The sequence below is a fragment of the Narcine bancroftii genome, chromosome 1 (assembly GCF_036971445.1).
Source record: "Narcine bancroftii isolate sNarBan1 chromosome 1, sNarBan1.hap1, whole genome shotgun sequence".
Classification (NCBI taxonomy): Eukaryota; Metazoa; Chordata; class Chondrichthyes; order Torpediniformes; family Narcinidae; genus Narcine; species Narcine bancroftii.
The window spans coordinates 402,753,720-402,772,517 of record NC_091469.1 but is presented as its reverse complement, the minus strand read 5'-3'; the positions used below and the strand labels follow the sequence as shown (position 1 = coordinate 402,772,517).

The 18,798-nt window shown below is 39.8% G+C and overlaps 1 protein-coding gene across 6 annotated transcripts in view; it reads right to left on the bottom strand.

The window, feature by feature from the left end:
• The window catches only part of LOC138751489 (aryl hydrocarbon receptor-like), a 238,356-nt gene that overhangs the window by 71,132 nt on the left and 148,426 nt on the right, over positions 1–18,798 (bottom strand). For 5 of the 6 annotated variants that reach the window (XM_069913792.1, XM_069913793.1, XM_069913794.1 and 2 more), the window contains one exon: positions 9,072–9,161. In XM_069913792.1, coding sequence (XP_069769893.1) covers positions 9,072–9,161 — 90 coding nt within the window. Of the gene's footprint in view, positions 1–4,838; positions 4,920–9,071; positions 9,162–18,798 lie in introns of those variants that run through there. The other variant, XM_069913797.1, reaches the window with a different exon arrangement.

Below are 18,798 nucleotides of genomic sequence, written 5' to 3'. Positions count from 1 at the left end.
ACATGTGTATACTTGGTACTTTATAGAATTATATACTCTTCTCTTTCAGGCTAATTATTTTGATAACACAAAAGCATGCTGATGAATGCAGCTTTTCAAGTGCTGAATCAGATCCATGTGCAACATGGATTGTACAAACACAAACCAATGGCAATGTAAACAATGTTCCACTCTAAATTTCCATTCCCAACCTCTCCCTCCCCCACTCCTTCCAGTACAATTCTCTAATGTGATTGGTCAACCTTTTCTTGATGCTATGCCAAACTCTGGTGATATTAATTTCCTTCAATGTTATATTCAGTGGATATTTTATTGGATTTAGGAAAAAAAAATCACAACAAATACTTAAACATGAGGTTGCAATGGATTGCCATCTCTTTATAATTATTAGGTGCTGACCCTTCATGGTCAATCACAGATAGGTCTGTTAAGTGCACAGATATTTTATAATGAACTTTGTTTTAGTCCATCTATTTTATAGTTTCTCTTGCTTTGAAAATTAGAATATATCATTTCATTATTTTATAGATATGCAAATAGCATTTAGAGCTGAAATATTGGAATCATTGTTATCTAATAACCTTGATCTGAGGCAAGTTTCTATAACCACCTTATAAATCAGGCAACAATAACAGCAATAATGAGCTTTGACTACTTTTATAAAAGGAAGTTATTTACATAGAGTTAGTTACCATATTTGATGGCATACAAGACCTAATTTTATTCCCCCCCCCCCAAATATTCCAAATATCTTCTATGCAATATTGAAATTGGGGCGATAATGGTAACACCAACAGTGATCCTTCTCATTGCATGACTCACTAGCGTCACTGCCATCTATCAATGGAAGACTCTCCTGGCAGCCCGCTGTCTGTCCCTGCACTGATCCCACTGCCCACTCTCTCCCGGAGGCCCACTGTTGGTACCCACACTAATCCCACTCCCCTCCTCCACCCCCCCCCCCCCCCGACCGACAGCCCGCTACCAGTCCCCACACTGATCCCACCGCCCTGCTTCACCCAACCCCCCTCCTCGGGAGAAAGCAGGGCAGTGGGAGCAGCGCAGGAATCAATAGTGGGCCACCAGGAGAGAGCAGGCAGTGGGACCAGTGCATATTCCACCCTGACTACATTCTCCTCTCCCTCCTCCTAATTGGAAGAAGATTCATGACTGTGATTGTGGACCAACCAGATTCAAGGACAGTTTATTTTCCAGTGTTAGCTGACTCCCGAATGAACCTCACATTAATGCAAAATAATGTTGCCTTTGCTCTGTTCTAACTTATCCCTCTTTGTAACGCTGTAACTCTGTACTATGATTTGCCTTTGTTGACGATTGATGGGTTGACTAGCTGGACTACTTGCAAAATGAATTATCTCACAGTACCTCATGACAGGTGACAATAAATGAATTTGAACCATTTGGGACCTTGTCAAATGTCTTTAAAAAGTCTGCATAGACAACATTACCACATTCCCACTCAACCAATATGCTCAGTTCTCGAATTAAAATTTTTGATTAAATTTATGAGACAGGATTTCAACAAAAAGACATGCTGACACTTTCTAATCAATCCTTGCCTTTCCTCTACCTTAGATTTTTTTCCCCAAGTTTCTTTGTATGGAGCTCACTACTGAATGAATGTTGGGCACAATAAGCTTCCCATTAAAAACTATCTGATGGCGTGAACATGAAAAATGACACTGTGGGATTCAAATGTCATTCAAATAAAAAAAGATCAAGGGAATTTGGCTGGATCTCAGTTGTCAAGTTAGGGATTCCAATCATTTGCATCTGAATTAGCCTTGATAAAGACTCCTGACCCAAAATGTCATCCAGTGCACGCTTCCTGAGCCAGAGTTCCTTCAGTATCTCATAGAAACTACGTGCAGGAGTAGGCTTTTCTGCCCTTCGAGCCTGCTCCAAAATTCATTATTATCATGGATGAACATACAACTTCAGTCCCCTATTCCTACTTTCTCTCCAAACCCTTGATCCCTTTAGACAATCATTCTACTTCCTTCTAAATAGATCAAATGAACTGGCTTCAACAACTTTCTGTGTTAAGGAGTCAATAAGTTTACAAATCTGAGAGAAAAACTTTATCTCAGTCTAAAGTGGTTTGTCCTTAAAACTTGGATTGTAGCCACTTGTTCTGGACTTTCCCAACCTCAGGATTATTCTTCCTGCATATAACCTATCTAATTCTGTCAGAATTGTATACGTCTCAATGAGATTCCCTCTCATTCTTCTAAATTTCAATGCTTATAAACCTAGTTTATCCAGTCTTTTTTCGTATGCCAGTCCTGTCATCCCAGGAATCAATCGCATTGAGTTCTCAAGTTTCCCAGGATCTGCAGCTTTGTACAATTTGTCATTATTGTTGGTTGAGTACATTTTTTTTTGGAAATGGTAATTTGCAATATTAAAGCCTAATGCTGAAAAAAAACTTATTTGCGAAAGAAATATTCATCCCTACTAAAATTAATCGTCAAATTACAGTACATGGCAGGTGTGTTCTTTTTTAATTATTTTGAGGCTATTCCTTCTAAATAATCTTCAAATGCATTTATTTATTTTTTTAAGTCACAATCTAGCAGATTTTCTTGCCTGAAATAGAAAAGTGGAGTGCTGATACTTTAATTATAATAAACCACAAATTTAAACTGTAGTTAATCAATGCTAGCGTTCAATGTTGCGCAGTTATATTTGGAAGCAATTTAGCATTACATTCAACAAGATAATGTGATAGCAGAGAAAGAGCTTGGACCAATCATGTTCAAACATGCAAGAACTTTATTGCAAGCATACTTTAAATGTCTAAAACCTCATTTTAAGTAGCCTATTTTAATAATTCAAGGTAAATATAGCAAACAATAGTGTATTTTTCCCCCACACAATTTGAAAAGCATGAACATATCCACATAGAACTCTACAGCACAGTATAGGCCCTTTGGCCTACAATGTCGTGCTAATTTAATAACCTACTCCAACAACTCTCTGGAATTTCCCTACTGTATAACACTCCATTTTTCTCAGTTCCATGTACCTATCCAACTCTCTCTTAAAGCTCCTATTGCACCTGCCTTCACCACCACTGCCAGCAGCATATTTCATGCACCCATCACTATGTGGGAAAAATTCTCGTCTCTTTTGCACCTCCCCTCCATCCCCTATTTTGTATTGTACTTACTCCAAAGCAACTTAAAACTATGGCCCCTTCATATTAGCCATTTTAAGCTCTGCGAAAAAGCTTCTGGCCATCCACATGATCAATGCATCTCATCATCTTATACACCTCTATCACGTCACCCCTCATCCTCCATTGCTCAAAGGAGAAAAGACCAAGTTCACCCAACCTATCCCGATAGGTCATGCTCCCCAATCGAGGCAATATCCTTGTAAATTTTCTCTTCACTCTCTCTGTAACATCCACGTCTATCCTGTTGTGAGGTGACCAGAAATAAATGCAAATATTCCAAGTTGGGTATAAGGTCTTGATTAACTTCAACATTACTTCAAGAATCTTGAACTCAATCCCATGAAAGCTAATATACCATACACCTTAACATTGTCGACCAATGCAGCTACTTTGAGTATCCTATGGGCCAGAACCACAAGACCTTAACATTGTCGACCAACGCAGCCACTTTGAGTATCCTATGGGTCAGAACCACAAGATCTCTCAGTTCATTCACACCGCTGAGAGTCCTTCCATCAACATTGTATTCTATCTTCAAATTTGACCTCCTGAAATGCATAATTTCATACTCTTCTGGGTTAAATTCCCTCTGCCATTTCTTATCCCAGCACTGCATCCTATCAATGTCTCTTTGTAACCTCTTGCAAATCTCCACACCATGCACAATACCACCCACTTTGGAGTCATCTATAAACATACCAACCAACCCTTCTGCTTCCTAATCCAGGTCATTTATAAAAATTACAGAGGAGGGGGTCCTAGAACAGAACACTGCAGAATACCACAGGTTGCCAACCTCCATGCAGAATATGAACCATCTACTACTACCCTCTGTTTTCTCCGGGCAACACAATTATCTACCCAGAAGCAAGGCGTCTTTGGATACCATGCCTCCTTACTTTCTCAATGAGACTTGCATGGAGAACTTCATCGTGTCTTATCAAAATCCATATACACTACTTCCTCCAATCTACCTTCATCATTGTTACATGTTCAAAAGGCTCATGAGACATGACCTACTACTGACAAAGCCTTGCTGACTATCCCGATCAGATTGTGCCTTTCTAAATGCTTGCAAATCCTTTCTCTCAGAATCTTCTCCAACAGCTTGCCCATTACTGAAGCAAGACTCAGTGGTCTAGAGCTTCCTGGGTTATTTCTACTCCTGTCCTCAGTGACAATATGAAGATCATCGCCAGTGCCTCAACTATCCAATCCCTCACTTCCCAGTGGCCTTGGTTTATGAAATTTTGCATTTGCAATTGATTAAAACAGAAAATAATCTCTACCAGTTCTTGTTTGAAAAATAAAGTGATGGATGAGATTGCAGATGATTTATGCCTTGGGAACTGAAATGGGGATTACTGGCAAATTCTCCAATTGATTAGCTTGAATACAGAAAGAATTTTTTTTTTGGATGCTCAGAGAAAAAATGTAGCTGCTCATTGATGGGGCAAAAGATATTAAAGAGTGAATCAATGACTGTACAGACCTATTACAGCTGAAATGGCCAACATTTAGAAGGTCCGTGGTAAACTTTTTTTTCCCATTTTGCCGCAATACTTCCCTTCCACTCTATTTCATGACTTGCTATTATGGCATGCAAAACAAATTGCAAAGATTAGAAATAACTAACCATTTGTAAGTCTTATTTGTGTATTCACTTAATTTTGAATATCCAAAGGTCAGGCAACGATGATTTAAGCTGGAATAACTGGTGCCTAAAAGAAAGTGTGTCAGTTTTGTGTCAAGTAATGTAGGATCACACTCGTACCCAAAATATCCATTGATGACCATGAGCTCTGCACATAATGCTGTAATGCATTTTCTCACAAGACCATGCCATTAATGAAATTCATAAATTAGATGCACCCAAAGTATTTATGCTTTCTAAAGACAACCTTGAATGAAATTTCGACTAGACACGCAGGTTTTGGCAATGTCTGTAATCTCAGTGATTTTGAATATGGTTTCTAATAATTTATCATTTTTCAATATATTAAATTTATTACTCTTTTGGAAACGCTTAATGATATTCACTTCTTTTCCAAAGATAGCAATGACAAAGATGGGCATTTTAAATTTAATTTACTTTTTAACATTTTTTTTTGCCAGCACTTCTTTCCAGCAATTCTCAACCATTGGCAGTACAGAATGCTTTGCGAATACGCCTGTCAGAAGTGGCAACAACAAACAGAATCAGATTTGAAATGAAGACATTGAAACAGTTTTTCAATTATTTTACCAAATCCAAAGAAACTGAAGTTTTGGTGTATTATTAACCAGCCTACAATTTTTTGCAAGATAACCCTCTAACCAAAAAGGCCACAGTACTTGTTCTGCAGAAAAAAAATCACAGCCAGTGCCCAAATTTCCAAAGCTGAAAGCCCATTATGCACCATCTTCTTCTATGGCAGATCATAGGGGTTGAGTATATTCTGCTTCCATTCCAATTCAGTGGATCCCAAGATGGTTGATGAGGGCAGTATGGGAACAACATACATTGAACAAGAGAGGCAAGAGGTTGTGAGGTGAATACACTCCTGCCATTTACCTTACATTACTGTGTGATTCCCAAAACAGGCCATGTTCTCAATTTAATACTGAATATATACATTGGATAAGGGGCTATGTTCTTTAAAAAGGGACTTTAAGAACATTCTTGAATTGATTCCCCTCTCCAACGACTAACCTTTTGCCATGGCAGTGGTAGAAGTAACTGCTTCAGCAATCTGGGATCAGCAAAGTCCAAGCTGGAGAAACTCAGTATGTCAAGCAGTGTCCTTTATATAGCAATGGTAAAAATATTGTCTGCTCATTGGAATAGTCCATCTATGTTGGAGACATTGGCCTTGGAAAAGACAAAAAGCTGGCTTGTCTACACTGCCTGTTGATTTGAAGTATTATGAAGAGACACTTTGATGTTATCTCTCGTGTTTCGAGGAATCTGCCACAGGTTATTCACATCTCAGAAATTCATAAAGGAGGGCTGGGATCTCATAGACCATGAGATTTGAGAGAGTTAGAGGTATTGAACTTCAAACAGCAGTTTCACAGACTGCCACTGCCGAACTGACACATTGAAAAGAACAGTGCATTCCATTACTGTGAGGCAAGTCCTATAATGCAGAAGCAGTCCAGCTTTTCTCAATCTGATGTGGACAGATCAATGTCCACATCATTTGGCAGAGTCAAATGTTGAAGAGTGAAGGCAAGTTCATTGAAGAACTTTGTAGGTGTTCACTGTGAGACTTTTCCCTCTTCAACTTCAGTGGATTCAGCTTCCAAATAGGAATTCTATATTTCTGCGATTGAGTGCCCTTGGTTCCGGTACATGAATCTCACCCCATTCATTATCTTCCTACAATCCCATTTAACTTCATCCCAACCTTGGTCAGATCCCACCTCCAAACTTTACTGCACTTGCTCTCCATCTCTCCCTCGCTCTCTCTTTCTCTCTAAGTAAGACAAAAAAGGCTCTTTCTCCCCCTGGTTGAATCATCACCATTGTCAGTAAATCATGCACGGGACTCAATAAACCCCTGGTGGAGAACTGGGAGTACAAGAGCGGCTGAATATAAATTGGTTGAATATTGATTGGACATGGAGAAAATGCTCAGATGGGAGAGTCTGGGACCAAAGGGCACAGCCTCAGAATAAAAAGTCACCCCTTTAGAACAGAGTCAAGTTAAAATTTCTGGTGAATCTATGGAATTCATTGCCACACACACCTGTGGAGTATATTTAAAGCAGATTAGTTTGGGCATCAAAGTTTTATGAGGAGAAGGCATTTGAATGGGTATGACAAAAGAAAATATATCAGCCATGATTTGAATGGTGGAGCAGACTCAAAGGGTTGAATGGAACAATTCTGCTTCAGAGTCTTGTGCTCTTATTCTGATGAGGTGGGGCTGGATAGATGCTCAGGATAGGAGCGCAGACTTTGGGAGAGGTGATGGTTAAAGATGTGGGGATCAGCAATTAGTGGAGGACTCAGGAGGTTGGTGGAGTCTGGCAACTAGAGGCCAAAGCGAACTAAAGGGAAGGAAAAAAAATTAAGAGACAGAGTGAGAAACTAGAGAACAAGGAATGAGAACGTTTGGGGGAAGGTGATAGGGAAGAGACTGAAATCGGCAAATAGATTCCTAATCCCAACTTCGTGCACAACATCTCATTCCACAGTGGATGCCAACCAGATAGCTCCAACTTTCTGATCCTGGCCAATCCCCCATTTAAGATCCAAATCCCTGAACACCAACCCCACCCCCCTCTATCTGAACATTGCATCCCTGAACTTGTATTGGTAATTTACTGCATCTGGCTCTCCTGATGTGGCATCCTCCACTTTGGGGACACTGGATGTTGACTAGGAGATTGCTTCATTGAACACCTTTGCTCTGTCCTCTTCATGAGCAAGGTCCTCCCAGTGGCCAACCACTTCAATTCCACAATGGCCTCATGGACTGTCAAATTGAGGCCACTTGCAAATTGGAGGAACAATGCCCTAGATTCTGGCTCAGCATTTTCCAACCAACAGCATCAATATCAACTTCTCCAATTTCCATTAAGCCAGTCTCTCTTTTTACCTCAATCCTTCACTCCCTTCCCATCGCCCCTTCTTTTTCCTATCAGAAAGCTATTTTTCTTAGCCCTCTGCCCTCTCCCCCACTACTTCTCAGCTTCTTTCTCTTATGCCCTCCCACCTGTATCCATCTATTAGCTCTTAACGTTAGCCTGTTATCCCACTCTTCACCCTCACTTTTTTATTGAGGCATCTTTCTGTAGATGCTGCATGACCTGCTTAGTTTCTCCAGCACCTTTGTGTACTTCACTAGGCCCCAGCCATCCCCTTCCATTTGATGCCCAATAACTTTCCATACTTTTACAAACCCACACTTAACCCCAACTCTATCAGTCTCACCCTCAAATTTAGCTGAATGTGCAAATCAAAGGCCTCTCCTTGTGCTCCTAATGAAATTACTTTTCACAATGCCTTGGGTCTCGAGTACTGGTGAAATTTCCAGGAGTAGATCTTTGCGCACACATCCAATAATGCCACACAGTGACAATTTGATACATCTTAATAGATATCCTTCAGTTTCTTGATATGTATCATTATTAGAAATGAATGGATAGGACATATTATGGAGGTATAAATCTATGAAAAACTTGGCTCAAAAATAATGGTGACTGAACTACCTCTGCTACTGCTTGCTCTAATTGTTATCCAATTCATTTCACTCAATGACTGCCAAGACTGTAAGAGATTCATAAGTGTAACTAAAATAAAGTCACAAAAACAAGTAAAATGCAAAAAAAAAAGAAAATTCCATTTGGGAAAAAAAACTAAACTGCACTCTGAAAACATCGTAAAGTGAGTAAAGCATGAAAGTCTGTAGATGCTGCGATTGCAGTTAAAACACAGAAATGCTGGAGGGACTGGACAGGCCTTGCATATCCAATGTTTCAGGCCTGAGCCCTTCAACCATTCCTGCGCTTTTACATCGTAAAACGAGACAGTTTACCTGAGTGCTCTGGGCAACTGGAATAACATTCAGGTTAGTAACAACGGAGCTTACCATTTAAAGTTCTTTGTTAGAATTTAAGTGAAATAATAAATAGATAGTAGTTCTGAGCCTTTAACATGTACAAATGCAGAAAAAGAAAAGCAATTATATCGACTGCCAATGAAGTATCTTGGCCACAGTTAATAATAAAGGAAATACCAAAGCAATTACATTCCCGGAGTCCAATTTGAATTTCACACGCAAAGGGCAACATGCAAACTTGAAACATTAACACAGAAATGTGAAACTGATAATTGAGCTGTTACTTTTGTGATCGATACATTTATGAAAAAGAAACCTACCTGGTGAAATCCTAGGTAGTCCTGAATGGTGGGAGATGTATAAAAAACTAAACCTTCAGCTGTAATCACCAGCACAAATCCATTGAGAGCCTGCAGAGTAAAATAATAGTCAATCATGAGCCAATAATTAAAAAAAACATTTCTTACAAAGTGGTTATACCATTTACTTTTAAGGTGCAACTTACATACAGATAGGTAGTTCATCAAGTCTATGCATAGAAACCAGTCCTTCAGGCCACCATATTCATGCCAACCATCAAGTGCCCATCTACAGTAGTCCCATTTACCAGAAACTGGTCCATAGGCTTCCATGCACTTCTGATTCAAATGATCTTCCAGATCCTATTGAATTGTTATCAGAACATCTAACTCTACCAGCTAGTCAGGCAGCTCATTCCAGATTCTAACCACCACCTCAGTGCAAAAAGTCCCTCCTCAGATCCACTCTACAACAGTTAATCTTCCCCTAAAACTACACCCTCTAATTCAGCTGACTTGGCTACAGGGGAGAAAAAAAAGTCATTCATCTTTGCCGCTCCATTTCACACACCACTATCAGATTTCCCCTCTGACTTCATTCCAAGGAAAATAAACCCAGTCTCACCTCATACCTGAAACATTCCATCCGAGGCAACGTCTGGGTGAATTTGCACATTCTCCAGCATAATTATATCTTTTCTAGAGTGCAGTGACCAGAATTTCACAAGTGCTTCAATTGTGTGGATTTCCCAATTATATAGTTGATTCAGAACCCCTCTTGTTTTATTTTAAGTAAACCCATGCGGCCATTTTCAGAGATATTTTTTGAATATTTATTAATTTAAGATAATAAGAATTGCATTACACAGTTGGAAAATTGTATATGAAAAGTTACATGTGGTATATATAGAAAGAAAAAATAAAACCCCCTCTTACTAACCCCTCCAACCCCCTCCCAAAACCCTTGTGAAAGAAAAAAAAGAGAAAATAAAGAAAAGAAATGGAGAATACCAAGATGATAAATATTAATAACATAAATACTGATTAGATGTTACCAAGAAGTGGGGCCTTCAGAGAGTTTTAAATGTACATACTCACATTTTGTAAATAAGGGTGTCATATTTTACAGAACAGATGAAATTTATATTACAGAATAAAAGTAATCTTCTCTAATGGTACAACTACGAATGCCATTTGTCATTTTCAGCCCATTTTTCCTGCTGGTCCAGATCCCTCTGTAAGCTTTGAAAATCTTCCTCACTGTCCACAACATTTGGAATCTTTGTGTCATCTGCAAACGTGGTGATGCAATTTACCATATTATCATGTCAAACAAGAACGGTCCCAGCGCCAATCCCTGAAGGACACCACAACTCATAGGACTCCAGTCTGGGAAGCAATCATCCACCACTACTCTCTGACTTCTCCCATCCAGCCATTGTTCAATCCGGTTTACTCCTTCACCATGAATACCGAGCACATGATCCTTCCTGACAAACCTCCCAGGTGGGACCTTGTCAAAGCCTTACAAAGATCCATGTAGACAACATCCACAGCCTTTCCTTCATCAACTTTCCTGGTAACCTAGTCAAAAAAAGCCCTACAAGATTGGTTAAACTTGATCTTCCATGCACAAAACGATGTTGACCTATCCCTAATCAGCCTCTGGCTATCCAAATGCTTGACCAATCTGATCTCTTAAAATGCTTTCCAATGATTTACCTGCTACTGACGCCAGCCTCACTGGCCTATAATTTATTCCAGGGCTACTTTTGGAGCATTTTTTAAATAATGGAAGAATGTGAGCTACCCTCCAATCATCCATCACCACACCTATTTAAATGCACCGTGGCTAAGGTCATTTTAAATAGTTCTGCCAGAGGCCTAGCAATTTCTACACGAGCCTCCCTCATGATTTGAAAGCACATCTTGTCAGGCCATAGGGATTTACCTACCCTTATTTGCTTTAAGATAGCAAGCACCTCCTCCTCTTTCATCTGTTTAGGTTCCATGACCTCACTGCTTGTTTTCCATACTTCTCTCAATGATATGCCTGTTTCTTGAGTGAATATACCAATGAAGAACAAAACATTTAAGATCTCCCTCATCTCTTTTGGCTCCATACAAAGCCAATCACTCTGATTTTCAAGGGGACCAATTTTGTTCCTTAATATCCTTTTGCTCTAATATGCCCTTAGGAAATTCCTTCAGTTTGTCTGACAAAGCAACCTCACATCTTCTTTTAGCCTTCCTTATTTTTTTTGCATCTTCTATACTCCTCAATAATCTCATTTGCTCTGTGTTACCTATACCTACTATACACTTTTCTGTTCTTCTGAACTAGATCCCCGATATCCCTCGAACACCAAGGTTCCCTATGCCTGCTAACCTTGCCTTTAATTCGGACAGGAACATACAAACTCTGAACGCTTAAAAATTTACCTTTGAACGTCTTCTACTTACCAAACACGTCCTTGTCTGAAAATAGCATCCCAATCCACACTTTCTAGATCCTTTATGAATCCCTCAAAATTAGCCTTTTCCAATTTAGAATTTCAATTCAAGGTCCAGACCAATCCTTCTCCATAATTAATTTGAAACTAATGGCATTATGATCACTGGACCCAAAATGCACCTCTACATGTACTTTTGTCATCTCTCCTGTCCCATTCCCTAATAGGAGATCCAGTATTGCACTCTCTCCAATTTGTATCTCTATCCATTAAATTGGAAAACATTCCTGAACACATTTGACAAACTCCAAGCCATCCAGCCCTTTTACAGTATGGGAGTCCCAGTGAATGTGTGGAAAGTTATGCTTCCTGCAGCTGTCTGTTATTCCTCGACAGATTTGCACCTCAATTCTCGTAGACAATTGGGCAGTCCATAATACAACCCCATAAGTGTGGTCATACCTTTCACGTTCCTCAGATCCACACCACCCACACCCCCCCAAATAGCCTCAGTAGACCAGCCATCTAGTCTGTCCTGCATGAGCAGAGGTGTGATATTTTCCCTGATGAGCAATGCCACTGCTGCCCCTTTTATCCCCAACCCCCCCAATTCTATCATGTCTGAAGCAACAGAAGCCCAGAACATTCAGCTGCCAGTCCTAACCTTCCTGCAACCAAGTTTAATTAATGGGTACAATGTCATAATTCCACTTGCAAATTGATGTTCCAAGTTAATCTGCCTTTCCTACAATACTCCTTGCATTGAAATAAATGCACTTCAGAATATTTCCACCATGTACACCCTTTTGACTTCTGACATTACATGCAATTTTCATATCATCTTTTCCCACCTCTACTCCCCTATCTATTCTGGCACTCTGGTTCCCATTCCCCTGCAAATATAGATTAAACCCTCCTGAAGCAGCACTAGCAAACCTTCCCACAATTATATTGGTCCCCATCCAGTACAACCCAATGGAACAGCACTCTCCGGACCATGGTGCATAAAAATGCAAAATATGTGTACAGACGCAACACACATATAGGCAAAAGACACATTTACACAGTTCATATGTACATATATTAAAATTAATTTTGTTAATAAATAGTAGGGACACAAAGAACTGTATTTAAGCAATCATTCAGCAGTTTCATTGCCCATGGAAAGACGTTGTTCCTCAGCCTGGTCGTTCTGGCTCTGATGCTTGTTTATCTTTTCCCTGACGGAAGTACCTGTAAGATGTTGTGTGTGGGGTGGTAGGGTTAAGCCCTGATTTTACCATCCCTCTATAAAGAACGATCCTGGTAAATCATAATCGATTGTGGCGGGGGCGGTGTGGTGGGGGAAGAGGCCAAGCACAGTGATTATCTTTTTTATGATCCCGTAGGTGGAACTCCCATGTTTAACTGTAACTGTACCACAGTGTTGAAGCCAGCCAGGAGTTCTCCATAGAGCTCCTGTAGAAAAATGCCGGTAGCCTTACCCATCTCAACCTTCGAAGGAAGTACTTCCTGTCATTGCTGCACCTTCCTGACAAGTAAGGAGAGGTTATATGCCCAGGATCAGGGGTGTATCTACAGAAAATAGCACCCATCACTCTTTCCTCATTGGTAGTTTGTTTCCCTGTGAAAAACTTCAAATTGTTCAGACAAGATCTGCCCTGAACAAAACAGATCTGACAGTATTTGATTAATCTTTGCCTTTTCAAATATGGATTGAATAACTTTCATACCACTGAAATTAAGCTCATTGGCCTGAAATCACATGACTTACTACTGTTTTCTTCTTGAACAAGAGTATCACATTTTCTGTCTTCCAGCTATCTGATGCAAGACCGGTGGCTGGTAAGATTTAATGTGTCCAGCAATGTAACCCATAAATGACAATAATCATCAGGCCCTGGTGATTTGTCCATCTTTAAGCCTGTAACTTGCACCTTCTACATTCCTGATATCCCCCCCAACATCCTCTCCCCCAATAATTTTCTGTTCTATTGATAAGCTTTATGCTTTTACTTTTGATAGTTGTAGAATGGAAGACATGACAAAAATTATTACTTGCAGCAGCTAAATGGATGCTTAAAAAAACTCAAAAATGTGATAAAGAGATGATAAATACAAAAGATAGATGAGTTATAAATATTCAGTTACGTTGGTGCAGATTTTTAAAAAATGGTATTTTAATAGTTTTGATGCCCCTTTTGTGGTATCTGTGCAGTCCATCGTTTGTGTAATAAGGGGAATTTTAAGTTCCTGATAGCTATTCAAAAAATAATGTTTATCTACCTAAAGGTGCTGATCTTCAGGATTCTGTATCAGTCTGAAAGTACTACTGAGAATAGGTGATCAGGGTGGAGATGGGGGGTCCTTTAAGATTTTGACTGCCTTCCTGAGGTCGCACCTAACAATAGAGGTCTTCAATAGATGGCAGAGACTATTAGGGACCCTGTTATGTCTGCTACCTGCTGCAGCCTTCTGCATTCCTGGGGACTCAAATTACCAAACCAGGCAGAATATTTTCCATAGTGCACCATTTGTAAATCTCTATTGAAAGTATAGACATTGGTGTGCAGGATCCCGGAGGACTCTAAAATATGAACTCACAGAAACTTAAAGGTACTAACCTTCTCCTCCCCCATCCCACTAATGCAAACAGATTCAAAGTTCAAAATTCAGATATATTCTCAGAGGACATGCAAGAAATCATGTACAATCTTGAGATTCTTTTTCCTGCAGGCCATGCAAATTATTTACTTATCGGTAGTACAAGAAACTGTACTCAAGAAAAGATACGTATACAAAAGACAGAAATTTTAACAAAGAAATGCGCACAAACTGACAGTGCAATGCAGAAAATAAATATTTAATAATAAATATTTAATAATAAATAATGTGCAAAGTGAGAGTCCTCATGCGAGTCTCATATGAGTTTGTTGTTTTGGAGTCTGATGGTGGAGAGGTAGCCACTGTTCCTGAACTTGGTGGTACAAGTGAAATGCAAAAATCTGCAGACGCTGTGATTGTACTGAAAAAAAAAAACCAAAATGCTGGAGGAACTTAGACAGTCTTTTCAATGTCCAAGAAAAACAAAGATATTTTGCTGATTATTATATAGACAGGATAATGTGAACTATTTTGTAACCACGTAAGAATACACCCTTCTCACTGTAATAACTGTAGTTCACCACTTCTTCTTTGGCTTGGCTTCGCGGACGAAGATTTATGGAGGGGGTAAAAGTCCACGTCAGCTGCAGGCTCGTTTGTGGCTGACAAGTCCGATGCGGGACAGGCAGTCACAGTTGCAGCGGCTGCAGGGGAAAAATGGTTGGTTGGGGTTGGGAGTTGGGTTTTTCCTCCTTTGCCTTTTGTCAGTGAGGTGGGCTCTGCGGTCTTCTTCAAAGGAGGTTGCTGCCCGCCAAACTGTGAGGCGCCAAGATGCACGGTTTGAGGCGATATCAGCCACTATGAGGCATATATATATATAATATATATATATATATATATATATATATATGTATGTATGTGTTTGTGTGAATAGTTTGCTGGGATGGTGGAAGGCATCAGTAAGTAAAATCTCTTCTGTTACTTGAATCTTGCATCTCTAAGTTATTTAAGATACCTCCCAAGTAACACAGAGACATAACATGGTGGCAGCGGTATAAGATTACAAGAATAAATCCATACAATCAATTATAAGTCACTGAAATATGAAGAGGAAGAAGAGAAAAACAATTGAGAAAAAAAGGCTGGAGCAACAGCAGTTCACCCAGTGATGGACTGGGAGGCTGAAGACATTGTTGAATCATTTAAAAGGTTTCTGCAGAAGTGCAATTTAGCACTCAAAAGCTATTTTCAAAATGCAACAGCAGAGAAGGTCAGTTATATACCTCTCTGGACGGGGAGCAAGGCCTTAAATTATTTAATAGATGGGAGCTTACAGAGGTGGAGAAAAATGATTGAGAGCAGATCTTTGCAAAATTTGGTTCTCACCTTGAACCCAGGTCTAATCATTAAATTAAACTCTATGAATTTCAAGGCTTAATGCAAGTGACTGATGAAACTGTTGATAACTTCCTCACTAGACTAAAAATTGTTGCTGCAAAATGCAGATTTAAGGATATAGAAGAAGGATTAGTTTAGCAACTAACATGGGGAGTGCCCATTTCAAAGTGCAAAAGTCTCTTATAGGGAAGGATAGCTTGAAGCTGGTTAGAGCTATAGACTCAGCCCAGAGCCTTTGAAATCATAAGAACGCAAATGAAATCCCTGTCTATGCAGATCCACACACAGCAAAGCGAAGAAAGGGTAGACACTAGAAAGAACACAATCAGAAAAGTGCAAACCTCCAAGACCTGCAGGAAGTGCACCAGACAGCACCCCTTTGATGACAGGAACAAATGCCCTGCATACAGTTCTGAACATAGAGCCTGTGGTAAAGCAAACCACTGGACGAATATGTGCAAGTCTGGTATGAAGGAAACAGTCATACCAGTGAAGAAAAACGACATGAGGATCCACCACATAAATGTAAACAACAATGAGGACTCTGACACCCAGATACTGGACCAAGAATCCATACATCTTCATGAGAGGAAAGAAAAAAGCGAGTTTCACACAAGGATCCAAATAGAGGACAATCCAGAACAAGCCTACGATATTTAACCTAAAGGTGAAACCGGATACTGGATCACAAAGCATCATCCTTCCACTCAGACTCTACCGCCATATATTCCCAGATCTGTGTCTCACTTTTCCCTGTCTACTTTTGCACAAACATGATAAATTCTTACATAGTCCTTTATTGTATCCAATGAACACCTTTTGTAGGTCTGAATTCCACCCACAATCAGAATTGTCTGAATTCTGAGACTTCTTCATTTGGCTCATTATTCTTATTCCTTGACGAAGGGCCCAGGTCAAAAACGTCGGTGTTATGTCTCCGTGTTACTTGGGAGGCTTCTTAAATAACTTAGAGATGCAAGATTCAATAACAGAAGAGACTTTACTTACTGATGCCTTCTACCATCTCAGCAAACTGTTCTCTCTCTCTCTCACACACACACACACGTATATATGTGTGTGTATATATATGTGTGTGTGTATATATATATGTGTGTGTGTGTATATATATATATATATATACATACACACATATGTATATATGTGTGTGTATGTATATATTTATGTGTGTGTGTATATATATATATATACACACACACACACACATATATATGTATATATATATATGTGTGTGTATATATGTGTATATATGTGTGTGTATGATGTCTGGTCCCGTCACCTTGTGTGGTTTCACCTTGGATAGGGTTCGCCTCATCTCAGCCACGGCTATGCGGGAGGGCAGTTTATCAGGGGGACATGGAGCTTTCTTTGGCATCATTGTGTTCTTCTCATCAAACTGTCCATAGAAAGTGTTCAATCTGTTCAGAGAAAGGCATAATTTTCCTTGATTTGCAAGATTGACTTGTCTCACTGTTCCTTACTGTTATGGTCTGGAGGTGAGAAAATCCAGAATCCAATTACACAGTTGAGAACTGAGTCTCAGGCATTGGAGTTTGCTGATCAGTTTTGAGGCGATGGTGGCATTGAATACTGAAGTGTCATCGATAAAGGCATCCAGATGCATGTGTCATTGCTGCCCACATACTCTAGAGTGTGAGGTTCTTCAGCCTTTAATTCCCCAAATCACAGTAAACTCCTGAGTCTTATTGAAGTTGGGAGCAAGATTATTGCTCTCGTCCACCCAACCAGATCGTAAATCTCCATCCTGTATTCTGGCTCATCATTTCCCTTTATTCAGCCAACAATGATCAGGTCATCAGCAATCATACAGATTGCTTTGGTGCTGGACATGACTGTACAAACATGAGTGAACAAAGGGGTCTAAGCACACAGCCTTGGGGAGCCCATGTGCTGATGGTTAGCGAGGAGGATGTCTTGATGCAGACCCGTATTGATTGGGGTCTGTTAATGAAGAATTCAATAAACCCACTGCAGAGAGATGAACAGTCCTATATCTCTCTATTTGGTCACAAGTTTTGCTGGTGTTGAATGGTATTGAATGTCAATGAACAACACCTGACTTTGGTATTCTTGTGGTCTAGGTGATCTGACGCAGCGCAGAAGGCCAGCAAGACTGTGTCGGCTGTTGACCTGTTGTGACAATAGGTGAATTGAAATGGGTCCAGCTCCTTTCCAAGACAGGAGTTAATCATCCCCATTATGAGTCTCTCAAAGCCCTTCACCACAGACTTTTTTTTACTCCACTGGCTTAACAGTACCATTTCTAATTGCTACAATAAACTAATCTTAGACATTTTTACTGAAGGCTTTAACTGATTATTAATAACACGTTTCTAATAATCGTCAGTGCTACCAGTCGATTGTCTTTGAAGCAGATCACTTTGTCCTTCTTGGGCACCGTAAGAACGGATTCAATTTGAAGCAGATGGGAAGGATGCGTGGAGATCCTTCCTCTCCAGACATTTATCTGGAAAGTAAACATTCTGGGCCTGGCTACAATATAACTATTTCCAATCAAGATCAGTCTCTCAACATCTAAAAAAAGTATGTTGGAAAATGAAAGTTTGTCTGGAAACACGAATAATTCTGCAAAAATACAAGCTACTGGAGGAACATAGCAGGCTAGATGGCATCTGAGGAGTCAACAAGATGGTTTGTGGTTTTAGCTGAGCCCCTGCATCAGGACTGAGTGCATAAATAGGAGGTAGCTAATATAAAGAGGTGAACCAGGTGTGGAAGGGAAGGACAAAAATAGCATCTCAGCCTGAGAGGTGATAAGTACAGAAAACAAAGGAGGACAACTTCTGGAATCTGATAAGGAAGAAAGTGATGAATGAAAACAAGTAAGGGAAGGATGGTGGTATTTGCAAATTGTAGGTTGAGTGGATAGAAGATGATGCATTGTGTGTGGGTTACAGTAAGATGAAATCACAAGAGAAAAGGGAAAGAAGGGTCTGTATGAGAGAACTTGGGAGGATCAGAAGAAGACAAAGGAAAATGAGGTACAAGTTGCCCACAATTGAAGAATTTAATGTTAGATGATACTGATTAGGATGTCCATAAAATAGCATCACCTTCTGCAATTTCTCCTCCAAGTCACACAATGTCACAACCTGGATTTATGTTGTTGTTTGTTCATTACCATTTGGTCTTGATCCTGGAACACCCTATCCAACAGTACATCACCAAAAACACTTTATCGTCACCTTCTCAAAGGGCAATTGGGAACAGGCATTAAAGTATGAGCAATAAAT